Source organism: Lontra canadensis, unplaced genomic scaffold, assembly GCF_010015895.1.
Source record: "Lontra canadensis isolate GAN:19392208 unplaced genomic scaffold, GSC_riverotter_1.0 scaffold18, whole genome shotgun sequence".
In the NCBI taxonomy this organism is placed as follows: Eukaryota; Metazoa; Chordata; class Mammalia; order Carnivora; family Mustelidae; genus Lontra; species Lontra canadensis.
This window is the reverse complement of record NW_022631012.1, coordinates 21,227,742-21,250,336: the sequence shown is the minus strand read 5'-3', so window position 1 is coordinate 21,250,336 and position 22,595 is coordinate 21,227,742. Positions and strand designations below refer to the sequence as shown.

Genomic DNA, 22,595 nt, shown 5'->3' with positions numbered 1-22,595 from the left:
CTGTTATAACGTTTAGTGTTGTTAGGTAGAAGCTAGCCTTGAAAAGTGGAAAGAATGCCCCAAGGTAGAGCCCCAAGTCCTTGAAGGGACTGAGAGGGACAGGAGCTGGAGGCAGAGACCGTGATAAAGAAGCTACACATTAAAAGCCCAGGGATACAACGTCCTGATCCTGTGTCTTCCAAGACCCTGGAGTCTTAGAGTCTTGGTCTTCACAGGTCAAGAGCCACAGGTACAGAGCTTGGGCTCTCCTCTTCCACCTCTGCCCCAGGGAACCACTAGATTCATTATAATGCACTTGCATTGCCAGAGCACCCCCACTGAATGAAGAAAGGCTGCCATGAGCATTTTGGTACAAACCCTGTAGGGCCCAAAACTCCCCCTCCGAACCTGTGGGAGGAGTTTCCAAATGCTTAGAAGCAGCCCTCATTAGAGAGCCCTCACTTTACGTCACTGCTCCTCCCAGCCCAGAGAAACCCAATAATATCCAAACCAAAACCACCTGGGCTGGTTCCACTTTGTGGAAGCTGACCACTCCCCCACCTCGAGAGTGTACCTTCTGCTTTAATAACCTGCTTTGTGCTTGCTACTTTCCTTCTGGCCATCTCTATTTCAACGTGATCCCCATGTAAACCTTCTTGCAAGGACGGAGACTTCCATTGATACGATGCAGACTCTCCGACCAGCAACAGCACCACCTTAATTAATACACTTGACAACTAAGTCTTCTATCATTTGGCTACGGGCATTTTTCCAGCCTTTAGTTACTGCACACGATCTCAGTCATAAGCTATTCTTCCCTCTGAGAGGACAGTTTCCTTAACTACCTTAATCCTACCTTGACATCTACCCTCTAGCATTACGCAATAAAAAGGGCACGCAGCTTGGAATTATGTTAAAAAAATCGGAGGTTGAACTCAAAAACGGCCCCTGCCCAGAAACATGTATTTGCATGTTATGGATCTCCCCAAAACTTGGTTTTCTCCTTTCTATAAGGGCAGGAAAATCACAGCCTACCTTCCCACACATCTGTGGAGGATTAAATATGATGACCCACTTGGCTTCCATAGAGGATGCACCGGACTTCCAGCCTAATTAAACACATGTTTCTTTCTGTCTCCCCCAGAAAATATAAAACTCCTCTGAGTCTTGCAAGTTCTCCACTGTGCCCCCAGTTTTCTGGGGCATAACGTTTACAAAATAGATCAGTGTGGCCTCTGAGTTCAAATTTTGACTTTGAACCTTAACAGCTAAGTAAATTTAGATGAGTTACTTAACACCTTTGTGCTTCATTTTCATCATATTTAAAACTGGAATGCTAATAATACTTAACCTTTAGTTTTATGAAGATTACGTCTCTTAATAAACACAAAGACCTCAGGTGAGCACAGGGAACAAAGTAAGTGCTCACTAATGCTTAGTTATTATTTTCAAGAAAAGTATAATCAGTTAAAATTAAACTGCATATTTCAATCAAATATATTATTTTATTTCTTTGTCATAATTGACAATTCAACATTATACCTCCATGTTTTACAGTACTACATTTATGGGGCACCTGGGTGGCTCAGTCAGTTGAGTGCTGGATTCTCGGTTTCAGCTCAGGTCATGATGTCAGTGTCCAGGGATCAAGCCCCACATTGGGTTCTGCACTCAGTAGGGAATCTGCTTGAAGATTCTCTTCCTCTGCCCCTCCCCCCACTCTCTCATAAATAAATAAATCTTAAAAATAAAGTATTATGTTTATGTAGGTATCTATGTTTGTTATAGAAATATATCACTATTTTTTGCTAATCTGAAGCTAACATTTTATTTATTATTTTTGTATTCCCCCCAATACAACACATCTTTCAATAGGGGCTGCTTATAGACACTGCAGCTAGTTGTGGTCTAGCATTACTTTTATCATCCTGGATAGCAAATTTTGACTGTAGAAAGCTCATTTTAGAATAAGCTCAGAGAACAGAGTAAACTACTATGTCAAAGACTTTGAAAAGACTGCAATAAATAAAAAAAGAGCTGTGGTAGACAACCTCTAGAAGATCATCTGTCCCAAGTGCATCATCCTGATTTCTTATGTCTCATTCATAACTTAGTGATAAAGGGGTGACTGGATCCACTCCTGATTAATTTTACTTGGCATTGACTGGGCGCCTGGAAAAGTCAGATTTCCTTTTCCTTCATTTCTTTTCTTTTCTTTCGTTCGTTCGTTCTTTCTTTCTTTTCTTACTAAAATAAGCATTTAGATTTTCAATAATATTGATTACTTAATTGAGTGTTGCATGTAATTTTACAGTTTGTTCCATCACTGTTAGATAGTACACATCCTGTTTGTAGAGGAATGTGTCTGGAACAGGCCGATGTTGGTTGCTGAGGATGGCTAGCTGATTTGTTGTTTAGATGAAGCAACACATACAATATATTACTATTTGGAAGTAAACCACTGAAGACTAGCAACAGTTTTGACCCAATTTAAAACACCTTTGGGAGGACAGTTTCTCTGTAAATAATGCTTATACCTCAGAAAGCTATTTATTATGAATGCTCTGGATACAGACAATGAAATGTTCTCAGTACACATACTATCCAGTCTCCTGGAGTTAACCAAGAAAAATGTCTAATGTAGACTTAGGAGGGACTGAGGTTTTGGTAAATTTTTTAGATCAAAAATGGACAGTACTCTCAATTCTATGTCTTGAGAAGTGCATAAATTTTAAAAGGATAATTAGAATACGGGCCACAGAAATCATGTTCAAATCTGAATATATTTTTCATTGATTTGATTAGCATTCCCCACAATCTCCAAACTCAGCCTTAATGTTAAGTAAAATTTTTAGGAGGGAGGCTCTGTTGATGAGTAAAACATGATTTGATTTTCATCAAGAACATATACACACACGTGTATGCACACATACATAAACACAGACGTGGGGGGAATGTATCTTTTACAGTGGTTATTTTGGAATGGTGGGATGATGGGATGATATCCTAATGGAGCTTTTATATTTCTAGTTTTTTTTTTTTTCAAATTCTTTGTGTACCACTTTTATAATTAGAAAAAAAAATCTGTTTTAATGTAACCTTCAAGAAGATACATTAGATTGAGAAATAAAAGGCTTGACATGATATGTTTAAGTGCCAAATAGAAAGACAGAGAAGGGCAGTGCCACTAGGACAGGAATAAAAACCCACTGGCATATGGGCCATTTTAGTTGTCCTTTAATTTAGGGATTTTTTTCCCTCTTTCTCTGCATATCACAATTTCTATTCTTACAGTAAGAACATGCATTTCTAAGAAACTCTCTTTTGCTACCTAGAAAGGGGCATGTAGCCCATCAGCTATTCTCAGAGATACCAAGGACAACTCTACTGGGCAGACGGCTTACTGGACAGGCCCTTGCTCCGCGGGGCTCCTCGGCGCTCTCCGCCCTTTGGAATGAAGCTGACAGTGGCGCACCAGCTCTAGAGGAGGGAGGGCTGTGAAGTGGCTCTTCTCTAACAGTTGTGTTACTTGCCTCCTGTCTGGAAAGAGCAGATCTGAAACCTATTGGTGGTTACTGTATAAATAATGTTCCCCTGGTCCATAATCAGGCTTGTTGCTGTCATGTCAACACCAGCTACCTGAGGTTGAAGCAGCTCAAAATAACCAGGTTTGGGTGACAATAGGTCTGTTCTTAGCCATCTTATGCCTAATAACCTCATCTAGTTGGATAAGGATAATCTCCACAGATAATTCAACGCTTCCATGAAAACAACAACAACAACAAAACCAGCCATAAAAGGAAAAGCACACAGCTTCTAAGGAAATAAAGTAGATAAACCTAGTGAAAAAGAAAATGCACTGAAGCCGTCGTACAAATATGGTTTCATCACTTAAGTCTCGGTTTTCATATTCTATTTCAAGGAAAAAAAATGTGAAATTCAGTATATGTGTGTGTATACACAAAATGTGCGCTACACATACACACACACACACACACAATTTATGCCACTAAATATCTGAGAAGACTGTGAGGGGCGGTGCTCAGAGTCAGTCTGATGCGGTTCTAATCTCAGCACCTCCACCTGCTGTTGGGTTTCGGGCAAACCACTTCGCGTCACTACCGTGTCTCAGTTTCTTTTCTTGTGAAATGGGAATTATTTGTGTATCTAACTTCACAAGATTATGAGAAGGATTAAAGAGCTCTACAAATGGAAACACTCCAGGGGTGCCTGCAACATGAGAAACACGCTTTTGAAGGTTCGGATGTTTTGAGAACTGGGACACTCGTGGTTTTATTTCTGAGCCTGGGGTGTTACACTGGGGGGCGGGAACCGGAGCAGGTGCTCTCGGATTCTGAGGAGCAGGAATCTTTGACCCGTAGAGCATACTCGAAACTCAGCCTCAGGGGCACCTGGGGGGCTCATGGTTAACTGTCTGCCTTCGGCTCAGGTTATGACCGCCGGGTCCTGGAATCAGTCCTGTGTCGGGTTTCCCTGCTCAGCGGGGAGTCTGCTTCTCTCTCTTCCCCTCTGTCCCGTCCCCCCGGCTTGTTCTCCCTTTCTCAAATAAATAAATAAAATCTTAAAAAAAAGAAAAGAAACGTCAAGAGGGAGTTGAGAGTGAGCATTTGGTGAGCGAGCTCCAGAAGTCAGGCAACACCCCGTTAGGAGATTCAAACAACAAGTCAAAAGAGAAACAAGTAACAAAAACTGTTAAGTTAGTGGTAGAAACACAGTATGTACTTGGGAATTTTGTTTCCTTTGTTCTGTCTTCACAGTATTTCATTATTTTTATATAAACTGTAAGTTCCATGATTTATATTGCATGAGCTAAATAAAAAGTATAAAAACATGTACAACATACGTGAACTTGAGACTACGTTACTGTCGTACTGTGTTTCTGGGCAGTCCTCCCCAGACTACGGTTGTTATCTGTCATACCCTAGTTAAGTTTCGTTAATCCCCGTGTGATAGCCCAGTTGTGCTATAGCTACTGAGAAAAACTGAAAAGGCTTCAGAATTTAGGTGATAATCCAATCCCTTTTCAAGGAACCCAACATCAGAGAAGACCTGAGGTAAGCCTTCGTTTTAAAGACCATGGTTTGTTTTCAAATTTCAATTTTATTTTTTAAGTTTTACTTTTCACAACATGTAATGTTCCATTTTTGGAGGGTGGGTTAGTTGTTTACTTGTTTGTTTTTTGAGGCTGATTTTTGTGCATTTGAAATGCACTGTTCTTCATTTGTCTTTCGAAGTGACCCTTAAAGTGTTCAGATTCTGTTTGTGGGTTTGTCTACTTACTGGTGGCCACTATAGAAGGAAGTATGGGTCACAGATAAGGTGTTTGTCTGCACAGATCTTCGTAGAGACGATGTACCAAATGCTAGTCTTAACTCTAATTGCATTCTGAATCTTATTTCATTGTGTGGAATTAAAAAAAAAAACATGCAAGATTTTTTTTTCCCCTTGATTCAGTCGGATAAGTAGAGGAATACATAAAAGAAGGAAACAAAATAAAACTTTTACAGTTGGTTATGGATTAGCTAAAAATATCAGCATTTTCCCTTGAAATGGTGGGAATGGAAATATATGTGTTACCCCAAATGAAGAGCTGCATATTTCCGTGTCTGGAAAAATTTTCTGGGCAAATGGAGACATAAAAGAGAAAGGAGGTTTGTCTTATAAATAAATAAAATCTTTAAAAAAAAATAAAAGGGGTGCCTGGGTGGCTCACTTAGGTAAACATCTGCTTCAGCTCAGGTCACGATACCAGGGTCCTGGGATTAAGCCCCACATAGAGTTCCCTGCTCCTCTCCCTCTGTCTGCCTCTCCCCCTGCTTGTGCTCTCTCTCTCTCTGGCAAATAAATAAATAAAATCTTTTGAAAATAATAAAAATTAAAATTAAAAAAAAAAAGATTTGTTTTTACTCTTCAGTTCTCCACCCACCTTTACAAAAAGAAAATGCCATGGCAGTTTGCAGAGATGACCACATTGTTACCATGGTGGAGAAGAGGCAGTTTGAGGGAGGCAATCTCCCAACTCTAGGAATCTCAAATCAAAAAGGTTTTCTCATGAAGCCGTCTTTACATACAACAGAAAACTTGGATTTTCAAGAACAGACCTATGTTTCTCATTGTGTGAGTATTTTTATTCTTTCCATCAGTAAACACCTGTTAGAAGTCAGTCCTAATTAAGTAAGCACATTTATAGTTCTGGGGCGAGAGAGCAAAGGATTTCCACGAAAGGCATTTACCCTCAGGGAAGACTGAATGGACTCTGGGATCACTAAGATTTTGTGACTAATCAGCATCCTCTTCCATAGAGATCCCATATAGGATCCTAACCAATCTTCCTCTTACTTAGTAGAAAACAACTGGAAAGTTTCCAAATGCAACACAGTCCTTTTGTTCAATTGTTGACTGGTAGTAGTTTTAAAAGAAATCATTTTCTGTGTTCTCCTCAGAGGTGTCTTAATTTTCCCTATCAAGCTCGTAATCCAAAAGCTACTAAAGTCAGCAGGACCTGATGCCTAATTTGCTTCAATGTATGGTGGAGTCTAGCGCCGGCGACCACCACGGCCATTGTCCTGCTTCAAATATTCATGATTCTCCGCAGTCCAAAATGCATTAAGAGTGGGAACGACGCCAGCCATAGTCTTCCTAGTGACAAGGAGGCTTCTCAGATCAAAGACGCAAGATATTAAAGACTTCAAACTAAACCGTCTTTGTATGAGACGCTCACAAAAGGAATGCCAAAGCCCACACCCTGTCTCAGTGACGGAACGTCCGTGAAATAAAGAAAAACATGGATGCTCATTCAGTTTTTCTGAACTCATTTTACTGCAGCTACTTGGTGTTTTTTTTTTCCCCTTTTGTCCTGTTGCAACCTAACTCAAGGATGTGCTGCAGTGAAACTGGAAAACGTGATTAATGCTTTCAAAGATAAAATGAACAGCTACTGAGGAATTAATAGCATTTTAGCCAATACAATTTTGCTAACGGAGCCTGAGGAGCATGTAGAGAATGATACAAAAGCAAAGTTAAAGTGGGAATAGGAGCTATCAAGCTCACCTGTGAAACAAATACACATAATTTGAATCGTCCCTTTATATCATTTGTCACGAGCCACATCTGCTTTTACACCTGTGTGCCCTTCCCCGATCTATCCTGACACCCTGGAAATGTTAGGCATGCAGCCAATTTCCTACCCAGTCATTCCTGTGATCAGACCCAGCTATCAGCTTGCTTTTTTCTTATATTAAATCAAGTATCAACCCTGGGGCTCTGAACTATTTCTGACTGACAGGACCAACAGAAAGTTCTAGGCTAATTACTTCTTAGGAGTAGCTCCCAGTGCAAAGAGAGTTACCATTGACCTACTTTGGACTCACTGAAATAATTTATCAGGTAAGATAATTAAGGGAATAAAGAGCTGTTTCTAAAACTAACCAAGTATCAGAAGTATTTGTTGAAATCATGAGTTGGTATTCCCAGTGTTATCCGATGGGGCTTTATTACTCTGCAATGAGTCAATTTTATTATGTGTGACTTATTTATAAGCCATTCTTTTCCCTTATAAATTATATTTGGCAGGATATATTTGAGAGTCTCTTTGATGTATAAACATATTAGTTTTGAATTTAGTCTAGATATCAGGAGATGCAATCTTTTAAGTCCTTCTTTCCTTCCCCTCTTAACCCCTTCCCTATAAATAAGCTTTCACATCTCTTTGTGCAGGCGTCCCTTTTGCTGGAAGCCCGTCCTAAGTAAAGGGAAGCCTCCACACGCGGATGGGTATATCTGCGTTGCGAGCCACCTCCCACGTGGACTGTTAATTCTTTCTTTTGGAAGCTTAATTCTTTCCTACACTTAGGTCAACAACCGTAACGGAAAAATCTCCTGAAACAATGGTGTTTCTTCGGTATTGAGAAAACCTGACGATCTTCTGATTTCTGTAGCACAGATGTTCTCCACAAGAGAAAAAGGCAAGGGAAGAACCTTGAAATGAAATCAGAGACTATAAGTGAGGGGCTTATACGAGCTTCTAAACCATCTGTTCTCTCAAAGGTATTCAAACGCAATGTGTTTGAGATCATGGTTTATCAATGGCATCCTCTAATCATTATTCTTTCTCCTTTTCCTCCATTTTCATCTATCTATCTAATCTATCATGTATCTACCTATCTTTTCCATGGCCAGTGTGACTTTTATAACTCAAAAACTCATCCAGCTATGAAAAGAAGGATCAACTGATTATGATTGTATCGATCAGCTGGTTTTTGATTCTAACAAAGATTTAACTTCATCTAGAAAGCACATAAGCATTTTTGAAAAACTAGACTTAATTTTTGTACTGAAATATAAAATATTAATTTCTTTGGCCAGGGTTAAAGAAAGATCAGGAATTAATTTTTCATCTCTGTTCCAATATTGCAAATACAACAGTAACATAATAGGAGCATTCCTTGTCTTGCTATTGATTCATGATACAAGATCGGGGCAATTTGTATGCGTAAAATTGAGAGTTAGTTAGTATCAAAGGAAAAAAATAAAATTGAAGACTGAGTTGTCCTCTTTGTTGCCACATAGCATACGCAGGGTTTTCTGTCTGGGAGAGGACCTGATGATGGTTTCATCCCAAATCAACAACACATGCAGGCTCCCCTGCTTCGGTTGACCAGTACTGGAGTCAGATCACTCCCCAACTGCTTCCTATCGCACTTTATAGTCTCTTCCATTCCATGCCTATTTAATTTCATTTATCCCTTTATTCTTGTGTCCTTCAGCTGTTCCCGTCTGCCCTTCATGGTCATAACTAACGCAACGTGTTAACATACAAAGGTATTTATGTAAATGAAAATCAATACACTGCCGTTTTCAGCACCATTCCTTCTTGCTTACATCGGACATTTTAAGTACATTTTATTTAAATGCTAACAACTTTTCATTCTTGCCTGGGAAGTATAATGATCTTCTTGGCTCCCTGCCCCCTGCATCCCTCTAATCTTCACAGCTATAGCCACTTACCCCCATCTGGAGGTTCAGCTTTATTCTGCATTTTGGAACTAATCTTGTCTCCAGGCTGGGGGCGTACAAGATGTCCTAGCCAGAAGCTAACTGATTCAGCATCCAGTCAGCCTTGCTGCTGGTTTCATTCTGACCTTGTAATTTATTTCTGCGATGTAGACACTTGTCCCAGCCCTTTGTAACCAAGCTTGGCTTTCTATTCCAGTTTCCGCCAGTGGGTATCTATCTAGTCTTGTCTGTATCTGCCGCTGTTTTCCTGATTGATAATGAGTTCCTTGATCATTGGAGTTCTGCTTTGCCTTCTCCTTGTTCCCTTTGTAGTTGAGTTTCTTTCTCTGAAGACTGGGACTTACGACCTACTGTTGAATCTTTCTGATGCCACCAGGCTTTTCCAGATCTCCTCATTCCACCTGCCCTCATACCATAGATCGGAACTTTTGCTAGAATACCAGCAGTGACATTGCCTGCCTGGACATTTTCCCACTGCCTGATGCAGGCATCCACCCTGTCACCGGCTCTAACCCTGCAGGTCTTGAGTCACTGTATCTAAGCTGCCCGCAGTCTGGCTGTCTTATTGTTCCAGACATGCAGGAGAAATATGATTTTGATTGCATCTTTGGTTGAATTGTTAATGCTAACCCCTTCCAGTTACTCTCACCTCATATCTTCACTCCAGCCCTTCACTTAAACACCTCAAAACACAGTTTCCTCTTTGCAAAGGGAAATAATGGTGGAATCTACCCCTGGGGTAGTTTTGAAGGTAACTAAGAAAAAAAAGTACACAGATGGACCTTTTGGGTATGATCAGGGCAGGACCAATATACGTGGATGTCCTAGAGGACTCACATGTTGGGACTCATGCACAATAATGAATTTCATTCATCGTTATTTGTTCAGCATATCTTTTCAGAAGAAGCTGAGTGTTGCTTAGATGAAGAGAGAAGCTGATCCCGAGAGAAGCCCAGAAGTCATTGTTGGCTTTACGGCCTTCCCAACTCAGCTATGGGCGCACATGCACATACCCTTAAATACAGTCTCTGCAGCTACCCAGGTCTGCCCTATTAGAGAGCAGATTAACAACTACCCGTTGTTTATCAACCACGGTTCTTGAGGGATGTTCTGATAAACATGATCTCTCTTTCCATCTCTTCACATTCATAGTACTGGGGGGTCTAAGCGGTTTCTTAAATGTATCTTTTCGAGTAGAGCTCTTAGCAGCTGCCTGGCTAGTCCAGCTCTTAATTCAGCTTCAGAAACTCCTTGCTGTCATCACAGGCCTCGTTTCCCCCCCCTTCGGAACTGGATAAGAAGACGACGCTGAAAATGTCTGTTAGGAAATGGCTGATGGAGTAAAAAGAAAGGACTCATTGTTATGATTTGTTTAAAGAATGGAAAGAACACGTTACCAGACGTCCTCTGCGTCTTCATCACATTCCGCACCAAACTGGCAAATATCACAGGTTGATGTCTCCTTCTGACTGGTTTCTCCTGAGCCTTCGTGCACTAGAGAACAAGAGACAGTAAACAAGAAGAATTCGGATGAGTGGCTTAATACCAACACTCTAAGACTGTTCTATAGCAAAGCTGCCACTTTTCCAATAGACCTGCTTGTTTTGTGGGGCTTCAACGAATGCCTTAGTTACCTCCTTTCTTGCCTAAATTTAAGGAAAACACTAGCAATAATATGACACCCGTCAGTTTGTAGTAAACACTTCAGCTTTTAACAAGCAAAGGGAAACGACAAACAAGAGGGTTTACTGGATTCATCAAAAAAGCTTGGCTAATAAGTAGGCCATATGAAAGAGTTATTAATTAAAAGGGATTTAGATTGTTACTTGCCTAGAGGAAATATCTAGTGTTTATTTTATAAGGAATACTTAGCTTCCTCTCTTTCCTAAATTACAGATTTTTTTTCATTCAAAGGTTTTTATACATAATTAAAAATATTTAGATAGGCAACCTTGACATTAGATATGTCTTCTTTTTTCCTCAAGATGTTTCATACTTAGAAGGAATATATATGGATTATAAGTTTTTAGCAAACTGCTTCCAGTTGGTTTACACAGTAATTTCTTGAATTTTGTATAAATATTGTACAGAGCCCATTATAGTGATTTCCTCTAGGAAGGTTATGAAGATATATTTCATTTTAAAAGTATATATTCTCACTGATGATTATATTTTGATATTGATCCTTTTTCTTCTATAAATTACAAACATAGAAATGTGCAATATATAACTTAATTATAAAAATAACTTTTCAAGATCAGGACACAATAGTGTAAGTTGGACTCAAATATTTTGCTGACTCCAAGGAATGAAAATCTGAGCATTACTATTAACCCAATTAAAAAATATGTAGTTGAAAGGAGAAATAGTTTTGGTTATAGATGAAAAATTGCAACAACCTAACTACTATAATAAATAATTATATTCTGTGGACATACAGTATACTTCAAAATGGATGTTTAAATCAAGAGAATCTTTAAAAAAACATATTTCTGCTAAAGGTTAGGTATTTTCAATAGAAAAAGAACATAAGCTGTTAAGTATGGCATCAGCTCCAATCTTTATGGGTCCTAATCAGATAACATCTTTAACAAAGACACATATATTAACATGCACCCTGAAACAAACAAATCCAATCCAACTTATTTTAATATATTTTCCTCATTTTTTCTTTGTCTATTAGCAAGAGAGTTTTTAATATCTACAAAAGCAGAGGTCTTTATTCCTTGATTTTCTTTGATTCACTTCTGTGCCGGGTAAGTGATTTAATTTACAAAAACAAAACAAAAAAACAAAAATACAGGAAGACATCTAAGGAAGTTCTCTGTTTTAGTTTTTCCAGGGTAGAAGCATTTATTTTTTATAAAGCAACATTTTCCCCCCTGTACTTGATGGTTTGCACTTATATGTCAAAAAATTATGAATTAAGCAGATCAACTTCAACTGCAAAAGTATGGATTGTATAGTTTTAAATTTGGGAACCTTCAGAAAAGGTATTCCTCCCCAGAAAGAAGGAACTTCCGACTTTGATAGAATGGACTGCACTTATCATCTACGCTATTACTTTAATACAGGCAGGCCCATTAGAGTGGACCATGGGGATAAGAAGGGAGCTGCGGCCTCTCTTCAGGAGGGACTCAACAGCTGCGGTCTCTTTATTACTTTCTTATTATTAATGCAACTCAGAAGCTGCTAATGGGAGAGCCTTTTAGTGTTAGCAAGATTAGCAGCTTCCAGACTGAAACTTCCCACCACTCAGGAAACATACTAACGCAACTGGAAGGTCCTTAATGAGCAGTTATAGTCGCTTAGGGGCGACCCCATTTTCTTTTGCAGTAGAGGTCCTTGGTTAGGGACCTACTGGAAGTAACCCTAGGGAATGAGTTGTGCGAACTCAGCGCAACTAATAATATTTCTCCTGGAAGTCATATCACGTTTCAATGAACGGACGGTTGTCAGTAGAATCAAGATGTTTGCAAACTCTCCCATATGGATGAAGCGGCAAATTCAGAAGTAGTAGTAGCAATGCCTCCATCAATAAATATTCCGGGAATAAGGTGATTTTTTATGACATTATCCACAATGAAAACTAAAGTAAAATCTTTCCATGTTACCTGAGGCACAGGCTTGCACTTTTGTAATAAATCGGTATATAATTTTCTTTTAACTGAGTTGACCAGTGATTCTTAATGGGGCTCAGGAGCTCTGGTAAATTTGGTTTGTTCATTTACTTATAGTTTTTAGCGTAACTGCCCTGGGATATCCTTGGAGATACTGAATTGTAACCTTGATGAGTGGATATGTATATTCTAAAAGAAGGACCATCCCTGTGTCACAATCTCAGCCCTAAATGATACCAAGAAGGGTCTGTCCCAAACATTCTCTCCACGCATTGTTTGGCACAGGTTACCGTGCATGGGGAGCACCTGGAGGTCTGATTAAAATGCAGATTTTTTTTTTTTAAAGATTTATTTATTTATTTGACAGACAGAGATCACAAGCAGGCAGAGAGGCAGGCAGAGAGAGGAGGAAGCAGGCTCCCTGCTGAGTAGAGAGCCCGATGCAGGGCTCCATCCCAGGATCCTGGGATCATGACCTGAGCCAAAGGCAGAGGCTTTAACCCACTGAGCCACCCAGGTGCCCCTAAATACAGATTCTGACTCAGCAGGTGTGAGGTGCGGCCTGAGGTTATACTTTTCTCATAAGCCCTCACCTACTGTCGCTGCAGGTCCAAAGACCACATTCTGGGTAGCAAGGATAGCACCGTTTTTTTTTCAAACCACAATTCACAATTTATTAGTGGGTAATGAAATGGAGTTAGTGGGTCACTTACTAGAGTTTTTGTAAACATGAAACAGAATATACTAGAAGAGAAAACACGGAGTGCATCTCATTTAGCAAGTATAGGTTTTATTTTATAACACTGTTTTAGTTACCCATATGTACAGCTACACAGAGCTGCAATATAAATTTCATTTCTTACTAAAGGTCACAGTCATAAAAGCTTGAAAACGACTGATTTAGCACACGGTAGATGCTCAGTAAATGAGTATTGAGTGGGACTGTTTCTTCTTCTTGTTCTTTCTACGTTATCAGAAATGAGAAGGGTCAGTTCTTACCATTGTGTTCATCCACTGATTATGCAGGAATAAAATTCATGCGTCCTAAAGTATTATTTCAACTATGCATTTACATTTTAATCCTTTTATTTTGGGAAGTAAAATAACTACTTCCCGTTATTCTATAGAAAGTTAGATTTTAGCAAGTAACCGAGGGAAATTTGAGGGGGTAAAGAAGGCAGAGCTCCTGAAAGCGTGTTTTATCAAATGTGCTGCCCTTAGTTAGAACTGATTTCATCGTTTAAAACTCTGGATTGGGGGATTACTAAGAGGTAATCAAATTACTTCCCTCTCAACTTCCCTTGCCCCAGCGGTTGTATCTGGAGGTTACCCAAGTTCCTTTATCACCGCCTGCTTCTGGCCCTTTCTATGGGTCTTCACACCAGACGTGCCAGGGGACCCCATTCTCTTCCTGTCCCACTACAGTGCCTCCTGGGCCTCTTACAATATCCTAACCCATGTTATGATGTTTGTGAAAACACAGTGAAATACGGTGTTCAGTTATTCAATGCCATTTATTTTGTTAGAAATTGCAGTAGGATTTATATTAATTGAAATGTTCAGGTGTTAAGTGTATCTTTCAGTCTGTTCTGAAGGATGCCTATCAAGACAAGGAACAAGTCCACCGTCCGAGGAGATTCCTTTGTACCCTACCGCTGCTCTGTCTCGATGTACAGACAGATCAGTGATCTGATTTCACCCCAGATTTGTTTGAACTATTTCAGAATATCACATCAATGGACTCCTACAATATTTCATGATGGTGCCCACCTTCTCCACTCAGCATCAGAGCTTTTGAGATTAATTCAGGTGATTATGTGGATCAGGAGTTTCTCTGTACTCCTTGGCATTGAAAGGAATGACTATATCAGATTATTTATCCATTTTCTTGTTGAAAGAGGGTTGCTTTTAGTTACTAGCTGGAAACAATAACTGTGTATTTATTAATAAAGCTGCCATAAGTATTCCTGTGAAAGACTTTTTGTGTGTATTAGTATTTATATCTTTTGGGAAATTTATAGATTTAAATGACTATTTTAGGAAATAAGAAAAGTATAAAATCTAGCAGTGGTATAACTGGGTTTCAAGGTAAAAATTATTCTTGTTTCTCTTTTAATTCTCAAGTTTCAGGAATTTTTAATATATTTTGGGTATCAATTTCTGTCAGATGTGAAAACTGTCCAATGACGTGAAGTAGAGGTTGAGCTTCTGTCTGTTTTTCCCCTACGGATGTAAGTTTTCTTTCATGACCTATGACTGTAGTGAAGTATGTTGATTGATTTTCTTACAGTAAGCCAATCTCCCATTCTTGTGATAAGTCCAACTTAATCATGGTGTATAATCCTTTTATGTAATGCTGGATTTCATTTGACAATATTTTGTTCAATTTTTAAAAATCTGTGTTCATAAGATATACCACCTCTAATTTTCTTTCCTTATATCGTCCTTGTTTGGTCTTACTATCAGGCTTAAAACTGTCTCATGATATGAGCTGGAAGTGTTTCCACTTCCTCTGTTTTATGAATGAGTATGGGTATGATAGTATTGTTATTTGATTTCTTTATACAAGGTTATTTAAATTTTCTATTTTATCGATTTCTACTCTTACGTTTATAATTTCCTTCGTGCCATATACTTGGGGTTTAATTTATTATTTTTCTAGTTTCTTAAAATGTAAGCTTGATTTTATACTTTTCTTATTTCCTAAAATAGTCATTTAAATCTATAAATTTCCTTCTGAAGACTGTTATAGCTGTATCCCACAAATATGGATATATTGTTTTCCTGTATTTATGTTATTGTAATATCTTTTGAGTTTTTTTCTCTGACCCATGGATTATTTTAATTTTTTTTAGATTTTATTTATTTATTTGACAGACAGATCACAAGTAGACAGAGAGGCAGGCAGAGAGAGAGAGGAGGAAGCAGGCTCCCCGCTGAGTAGAGAGCCTCATGCGGGGCTCAATCCCAGGACGCTGGGATCATGACCTGAGCTGAAGGCAGAGGCTTTAACCCACTGAGCCACCCAGGTGCCCCCCATGGGTTATTCCGTAAGTAGGTTTTTAACTTCCAACTATTTGAGAGTTTTTCAAGTTACATTATTTTTATTCATGTTTAATAATTCAATCCTGGATAAAGAACATATTCTGTTTAATTTAAACCCTTTGAAATTTATTGTAACTTGTTTTATGGCTAGAACCTGGTCTATATTTTTGAATATTCCATATACATCTTAGAAGTTGTAACCTCTTTTGAGTAGTAAGTTTCTATAAATGTTAATGAGCTTAAGTTGATGGTTAGTATTGTTCAAATCATCCATAATTGTAATGAGCTTTTTAAAATTATTCTATCTTTTCCGGAGAAAGGAGTTTTAAAAATCTCTCTATATGATTGTAAAATTATTTATGGTTCTCCTTTGCTTTGTTCTTTGGTTCTGTCCTGTATTTAGAAGCTTTGATATTAGCTACATAAACATTAGTCTTATGTCTTCTTAAAGAAGTGACCTTTTTATCATTATGAAATGCCCCTTTTAATCTCTGGTAACACTGTTCATCTTGAAGTCAACTTTGTTCTGATATTTACATAGCCATACCAGCTTTTGTTTGCTTATTGTTTCTATACCCAACATGTTTGTTAACATGTTTAAAGGGTGTTTCTTGAAAACAATACAGAGATGCATCTTGATTTTTTCTATTCAGTCTGAATATGTCTGCATTTAATCAGGGTGCTTAGTCCATTCATTTTAATGCACTTATTGATGTATTTGGTTCTAAGTCTATCATTCTGGTGCTTGATTCATGTTTGGCCAATCCTTTTGGGTTTCTCTGTTCTCTTTTCTTTTTGTTTCATTTGGGAGAGTAAAATATTCTATTTTATTCATTTTATCTTCTCTCTTAATTTTGGGGGGGTTTATTTTGGTGTTTCTTTAAGAATTAAAATGTGCATCTTTATTTTATTGTTTCACAAACAATTCAAGAACCTTATGACAATATAGTTTTAATTACTATAGGTCACACTTTGCATTTTTATTGTCATGTATCCTATGATGTAAAATTTGCATTCCTTTTTAAAATTAGTTTTACTTTACTGAGCTGCCTTACTCATTTTTGTTAATTTCCAAGGCAAAAACCAGATATTTTAGTACTAATGAAGACTCATGCCTGTCATTGTTAAGTGATTGACTTCTGATGTGTGCTCGCTCTATTGGCATATGAAACTTATAGTAGATTGTTTTATTTCTTCCCCATTGTTTTTCTACTCTTTCCGATAAAAGGACCATATGTTCCTTTCCATAGCCATATTTCCATTGAATTCCATGATACCACAGTTGGTCTTGCGACTTGCTTTTGCCATTGAAATGTGAATGGAAATGAGAAGCTATATAAAAGCCATCATGTGGATTTCTACTTTCTTGCTCTTTCCCTTTGCATTAAAAAAAGACATATTCCAGAATAGGAGTGGTTCCTTTAACCGATCCCAGAATGAAGTGATATTTAGAGCAGAGCCACAGTTGAGAGAAAGCCATGAGAGCAAGAATTATGCCATTGATGCTATAAGCCTCTGAGATTTTCAAGTCATTTGCAACTATAGCTTACCCAGTGGAAGATGAATAATAAGATGCCAATTAATGCTATTAATAAATTCTAAGGAAATGTATTTTGACATAGTTTTCCACATCTCAGGTTTCGGTTGCATTACCCATCTACACAACCTTAGATCTACTTTTAATTTTCTCCAAATCTGTCTTCAAATTTTTTGCTATTTATTTTCTATACCAACATATATTCTGCAATTGTTAAGGCATTTTTCTTTTTTGTATTTTCATTTTTTCACACCATAGCAGGATGTATCCAGTCTATACAGGTTTCCCATTTTCTTCAGCATTAGCTTTCTAGTATATCTCTTTGACAGATATATAAGGTATCCCATTTAAATTAAGCATGGTATAAACATTAAACACAGTATAAACATGTATGAATAGAAACCTCCTTGGGCATCATCTGAAATAAAACAAGCATCCCTAAAACATCAGATCGTATCAACAAAAAGAATGAGACTTCTAAGCTTAAATATGACCCATATATATTGGTTCTAAACTTATTTAAATTACTCTAAAACTGAAAAAAATTACACATTTTTATACAGACCTTAATCTGATTTTTTTCAAAATCTAGAAGACATTTTTTTCCCCAATTTCATAGTTAATATCAATCTAGTATTCAGTTTTCTTTCCCTAAGTAGGTAAGATGACAAAATAATTCTTGGCAGACTTAATTTTTTCCACTTTGTTAAAATAGAAAAAAGACTTACCACCAGTGATAACATTCAATGCATGTGTTGTAACTAAAATTACCTTGATTACCAAATTATAAACAGCAGTATTTTTAAATATAAATAGCATTTTTTCATTTTGAATAACTTCCATAATTTATTATTTCATTATCACAGAAAAGCTGAATTTTGGGTTTATGAAATTGAAGGACACATTCCACTTTAACAGTAGAAATAAATTTTTATATCAAAACTCTCCATTCTATTCTCTAATTGGTACAACTTGTCGATTTTGCCTTTTGTATGCCAGTTTTAGCTCTCATGTGCCTTTCCCACATGTAAGCTGAATTTAAATGATGGGAGTTACTGACAGTTCCTAGAGGCTCAGGCAATTCTAAGTGGTGATTTTTGAGCCGAAGTCATGTTCCCTTTTACATTTTCCAACATTTCCCTAGAAACCCCAATAGGGCTTTAAAGGAAAATGAGAATAAGAAATATTTCCCTTTTATTCATATTATAATGTAAGGATATTGTTATATGAATAATAATTACACCATTACATCATATTATTGAACTGTTAAAGCAAGAGAAGTAGCATTTTGGTCGCTGTTTATAAAACTAACAGATTAATTATGTGTATATATCAGTGCCACAATGCAGTAAAATATGTTCAGATTTTAGGGAGAAAATCCATTATCTTTGCTTCATTTTAATTAAAAGAGGTATAACTCCACTGATAATTTTTAATTTTTAAATGATTTAAATGCCAAAAACTAAAGGAAGGCTGAAATTACACTTACATATAATAATTTAAAATTCTAAAAATCACCCTTAAAATCTAAGAGCCGAGTTCATGACTGAGCAAATGTAATTTTATATTAAACACTCAAAAGAAGAGATCATTAAAGAAAATTTAATTTTTCATGATTAAACTAGTTTGGTAGAGCCTGACAAAGCTTTTTCAGAAATCACACATAATTTATCTTCTACACAACTAAAAATAATTTTAGAGTTTAGTACAATGCTACTATGTTGAAGCACAATTCTCTTGCCATCACTGAAGCCTGACTGATTTCATTCAGTCCTATCTGAGCTAGAACCAAAGATACTCAGCTGATTAGAAAAAAAGAAGCCACAGACAAACAAAATGAAGAAAGAAATGAGAGAAGGAAGGAAGGACGGGACCCAGAAAAGAAGAAAAGAAAAAAGGAAACATGCTTATTTAGTTTGATATCATGCATGTCAGAATTCACAGGAGCAAGTTACTATGCCAGACTTCAGGAAACTCTATCGTATCAATCATATGATAATTATAAACAAAAATACTTTTATTATTCTCTGCATGATTAATGTTCATCATTTTGTGCAAATTCATGTAAATAATTTAATTTTTTTCTTATTAAATGCCTAAAAGATGAGAAATTTATTTTTCATTGGTACATTGTGAACACTGGCTTGGGCTAAATGAGCTACTGTAGAGCTTGGTGAATAGCAAATCCCCGTGAGAGGAGCACGAGGAAGATGAGGGGTCAGGAAGTGGGAACAGCTAATGCGGGGGACCGCTTTGTACAGAGCTGCCGATGAGGACAACACAGAAAGAGGCTTCGTTAGATAAGGATGTATAGTCAAGAAGCGGACTTCTGTGGAAGGTTGGCGTTAAGGCGTCACTGTATGGTGACAGGAATAGTGGAGTGGAGAGAACAAGTGCACGCGGGAGAGAAAGAGCACGACGGGGGATGCGATATTCCCAAGAAGGGATGGGCTTGCATGCAGGCGTAGTGGTTGGTCTCAGAGGTGAGGACGTGTCTTCCACTCCAGGAGGGGTGGCTGGGTGTGTGGGTGCCCGATGTACGGAGGTGACACTGGAAAGGGAAAGGGGAAATGGATCTCCTCTGGTTGTCTTTATCGCCTCGACTGTATCTTAAGAGGAAGGCTGGCAGTTGACAGGATGCGGCGAGAAAGGAGACACAAAGTGCTGTAGGAGAGTGAAGCCAAATGAAGAACAAAGGCTAAGTCTTTCTTATACAGGTTGTTGCTTTCCAGTGTCGTGCGTAACCCTTCCAATGAGCAAATCTGTGACGTGTAAAGACACGTCCTTAGTGACTTGCACTTCTGTGGGTATTTTGATCACCATGTTTGGTGTCGATAACTTACAGGCATTCTGCGATGTTGACCGTTTCCCTTGAGTCACATAAAAACTAACTTGGCAACAGAGTTAACTCTAACCTGCTCAATGTCTGTTTTGGTAGAGGGGCGTCACAATCTGGGAACATCTTACATGCCATGTTTATTTCCTAAATAGTTTCCCATTCTGTCACCATGGAGCTAGTTGGGACCTGCTTCATGCCTTGCCAGAACTTCTACCTACCTGACCTCTGCTTTGCCAGCTCGCCTCTCTTAAATGGATCCCCATGTATCTCTTTGAGATGCAAATCTGATCATGCTATTTAAAATCGACAATGACATGAAGTCATCTAAAGGCAGTTGCAGGGTGTACAAAACTCGGGCCAAGGGCTGAGGGAGCTGGATTCGTGTCACCTAGATTCTTTGATGCCCCCCAGACTGCTTATTTGTAAACTGAGAAGCCTGCCCCGCTCAGCTCCAAGGCTGTGGCGAAGAGAAATGGGAGGACGTGTGAAAGCGTTTTGCACCCTCTAACTTGCTCTGCCACCTTCGGGTGTTAATGCTAAGAAGTGTTAAAGGTGAGTAAAATCATTATCTTATTCCAGGCAAGAAGGTTCTTTGAAGGATGTCTAAGACCAAATGTCACAAACGTGAATTTTTGTCCCTTGTAAGTGGCTTTATAAGAATCCCAAACAAAATAGCCAACTAGGGAAACGAGACTGATGGGGGACTTACAGAGCAAGTCCTGCACCGAAATATCCTCATTGAGTTTCTTATATTAAGGACTAAAAGGATTGCAAAAGGTGCAGGTGAGAAGTGGATGGGAAGTCCCTGACAGATATGCTCAGAAATCGCCCAGAGCTCCGAGGCTTTTTGTTCTAGAGCACTGGATCTTAGAAGAAAGCATTAAAGTGATATTTTATTTTTTTTATTGATGAAGAAAATAATTCAATAGTGCTTTATCTGTTTTTTCCCCCCTACTTGCCCGTGATGGGCTTTGGTTTTCACTAAAAGTCTGAAAAATATATTCCATCTGGTTCTGACTTCCAAGTCCAAATGAGACTTAAAAATGAAATTTATAAAGATCAAGACTTATTTAAATATATAACGTATTGATATCAATGGGCCAACAGAATAGAAGAGCAGCAGTAATAGTAAAGCCAATTCCAAGAGGCCACAGTATTTCATAAAGTTGGTAGTTAAAGCAATAAAGCAATAATTTTTCTGAATTGCCAGTACTATTTTCCAGACTAGTTTGCTATCTAAGATCCAGTGTTTAATATTGGGGAATCACAAATACTAAAATAATAGGAAAACGTCAGGGCTGGAATCCAGTGTTTGTGATTAGTTTGTGATTACACTGGTTTGAGGTCTACCTAGCAATGTGCCTTCACCCACCCCGTTGCTCTATACCGAGACACTGAGAGTTTCATTTCTACAATTTCCCTTCTGCCCACAGGCTCTGATTGGTGGAGGCTGGTTACTCTTGGGATTTCCTCTTCAGTTTACAGCTGTCTCCAGCTCCCGGTTCCAATCCATAGCATAGTGCCTCCTCCAGAGCACTCTTGAAGACCTTTCTTGCGATGCCCCATTTTGGAATTGGCCCCCGGAAGCAGCCAGGTAAGGCAGGCCCCACTATCCTTTGTTTCATTCCCTCCCAGAAAAAGTGCTTTCCCATATTTTACTTCAAGTTGACATAAACAAAAGAAAACAAGAAAAAAATATATTCTCAAAAGTGTAAGAATAGAAAGGTCAGAATTATCCAATTTGAGGTGTGAAATAAGACATGAACGACATCCACAAAATGGAAAAAACACACACACACAAAACAAAACAAAACCCACAAAATGGTCTAAGAAAGCTAAATGCTGGAATAGGTTAGAAATTGACTTCAAGCTAATCAATATGTCTACTTACGGAACTATTAGCTCAGACTGAACCTGCCAAGTGGAAAGAATGAATAATTGTGGAAAGGACAACTAGGTTTTTAAAAAAATTGCATAGATTTTAGAAAAAAAAATTATTGCCATTAGATTGCCAAAGATATCCAGAGATAAATGGAAAATGATAAAATTTTTAAAATTAACAATGTTCTATTCAGGATTTCATAATGAGACCAATTTCTCAACTCTAGGTTTTTAAACTCAGACCACTTTCATTTTTAGTTTCATCAAGATTCATGGACCTTTTATTTTTGAACACCTTACACCTGCATTGTAAGATAATTGAATCTAAATTAGTTTCCTTGTTTTTGCAGATTTGGGGAAAAATCTTCTGTTCTAGGAAAATTTGCTGTTTGCCTAAACCATGAAGATTTAAGTTTAATAGGAACTATAGCTTATTATTTCTGTTTAATTTTGTTTTAATAATTATAGTATTGAAAAACATGTATGCTAAAATTATCAGACATAGAGGTATGATTTAACCTTGTGAATAAATAAAAACATATTAGAACAGACCCAAGAAGAAAACATTTTTAAATTTATTTTTATTTTTTAATTTTTTAAAGATTTCATTTACTTATTTGACAGAGAGAGATACAGCGAGAGAGAGAACACAAGCTGA

At 37.8% G+C, this 22,595-nt stretch overlaps 1 protein-coding gene across 1 annotated transcript in view; it reads right to left on the bottom strand.

Annotated features, from left to right (window-relative positions):
• TMEFF2 (transmembrane protein with EGF like and two follistatin like domains 2) overlaps positions 1-22,595 on the bottom strand; it is a 230,847-nt gene that overhangs the window by 86,377 nt on the left and 121,875 nt on the right. Inside the window, exon 5 of the mRNA XM_032860195.1 lies at positions 10,413-10,509. Coding sequence (XP_032716086.1) covers positions 10,413-10,509 — 97 coding nt within the window. The remainder of the gene's footprint in view (positions 1-10,412; positions 10,510-22,595) is intronic.